Raw genomic sequence first — 1,063 nt, 5'->3', positions numbered from 1 at the left:
AGAGAGAGAGAGAGAGAGAGAGAGAGAGAGAGAATCTACTGACCATCACATGTCCTCTCAACTGACCCCGTCTATTCACCTTTTCCTCAGATGGACATCTGCTCGGCCACTGTGTATTACAACTCCCGCCAAACTCCAAACTACGACGTCTCCAACGTTAAATGCAGAGTGAGTACTCTTCAACAGTTTTCCTCGCTCAGTTGCCATGTTGCATCCAAATCAGCCCGAGTTGGTCCTAACAGGTAGGGCCGAAACAAGCATTTAAAACCATAACTTGTGTCGATGGGGACGTAATAAAAAGTCATCCAGTGACCTCTGTTGGTAGTTGAAATGTGACTTTTGGTAGGTCTGAGTCTGAGGGCAACTTCCTGTCTGTCTTTTTGTGAATTTACCCATTCTGTCTCGTTTGTCTGTGTATCTCTGTCTTTCTGTCTCTGTCTGTGTCTACCTGTATCTCTCTGTCTGCATCTCTATCTGTGCCACTCTGATTGTGTCTGTCTGTCTGTCTATCTGTACTGCTGTCTATCTATACATCTGTGTCTCTGTCTGTCTGTCTCCCTTCCTATCTGTTTGTCTATCTGTATGGCTGCCTGTCCATCAGTCCGTCTGTCGTTTTGTATCATGAATGGCTTTCTCTCTGCCCGTCTGTCTTTCTGTATGTCTCTGTCTGTCTGTGTCTCTACCTCTATCTATCGGCTCCAGCATCTCATTAGCCAATCTCCCTTTCCCCTCCCAACTCGTCACATCCCTCTCCTGCAACACCTCGGTTTTCCTTCTCACGGCCACCTTCCATCCTCCCCTCTTTAGGGTGTCCAGACAACCCGTTCCCTTTTGGGAGGAGACGAGACCGTGTCCTTTAATGACGACGATGTTCAGAAAGCCTTCCAGGTCGTGGCCGAGAAAGTCAACTCTGAAAAAGGCAAAGAAATCTTCCTTAAGGGAGCCTCTGCCCAGGTCACCAAGCAGGTATTGGAACTTGTAGCAATGAGCGAGAGAGAGAGAGAGAGAGAGAGAGAGAGAGAGAAAGAAAGAGACATCCAAGCAAAAAACAAACACACAAACA

The 1,063-nt window shown here is 47.3% G+C and overlaps 1 protein-coding gene across 1 annotated transcript in view; it reads left to right on the top strand.

Annotated features, from left to right (window-relative positions):
- LOC101859340 overlaps nt 1-966 on the top strand; it is a gene marked incomplete at its 3' end in the record, with an annotated part of 12,750 nt that extends 11,784 nt beyond the window's left edge. The window contains 1 exon segment of the mRNA XM_013084537.2: nt 808-966. Coding sequence (XP_012939991.1) covers nt 808-966 — 159 coding nt within the window.
- Between the last annotated feature and the right edge of the window lie 97 nt (nt 967-1,063).

This window comes from Aplysia californica, unplaced genomic scaffold, assembly GCF_000002075.1.
Source record: "Aplysia californica isolate F4 #8 unplaced genomic scaffold, AplCal3.0 scaffold00300, whole genome shotgun sequence".
Lineage (NCBI taxonomy): Eukaryota > Metazoa > Mollusca > Gastropoda > Aplysiida > Aplysiidae > Aplysia > Aplysia californica.
Note: the sequence above shows the minus strand (reverse complement) of the source record. Positions and strands in the feature narration are given on the sequence as shown.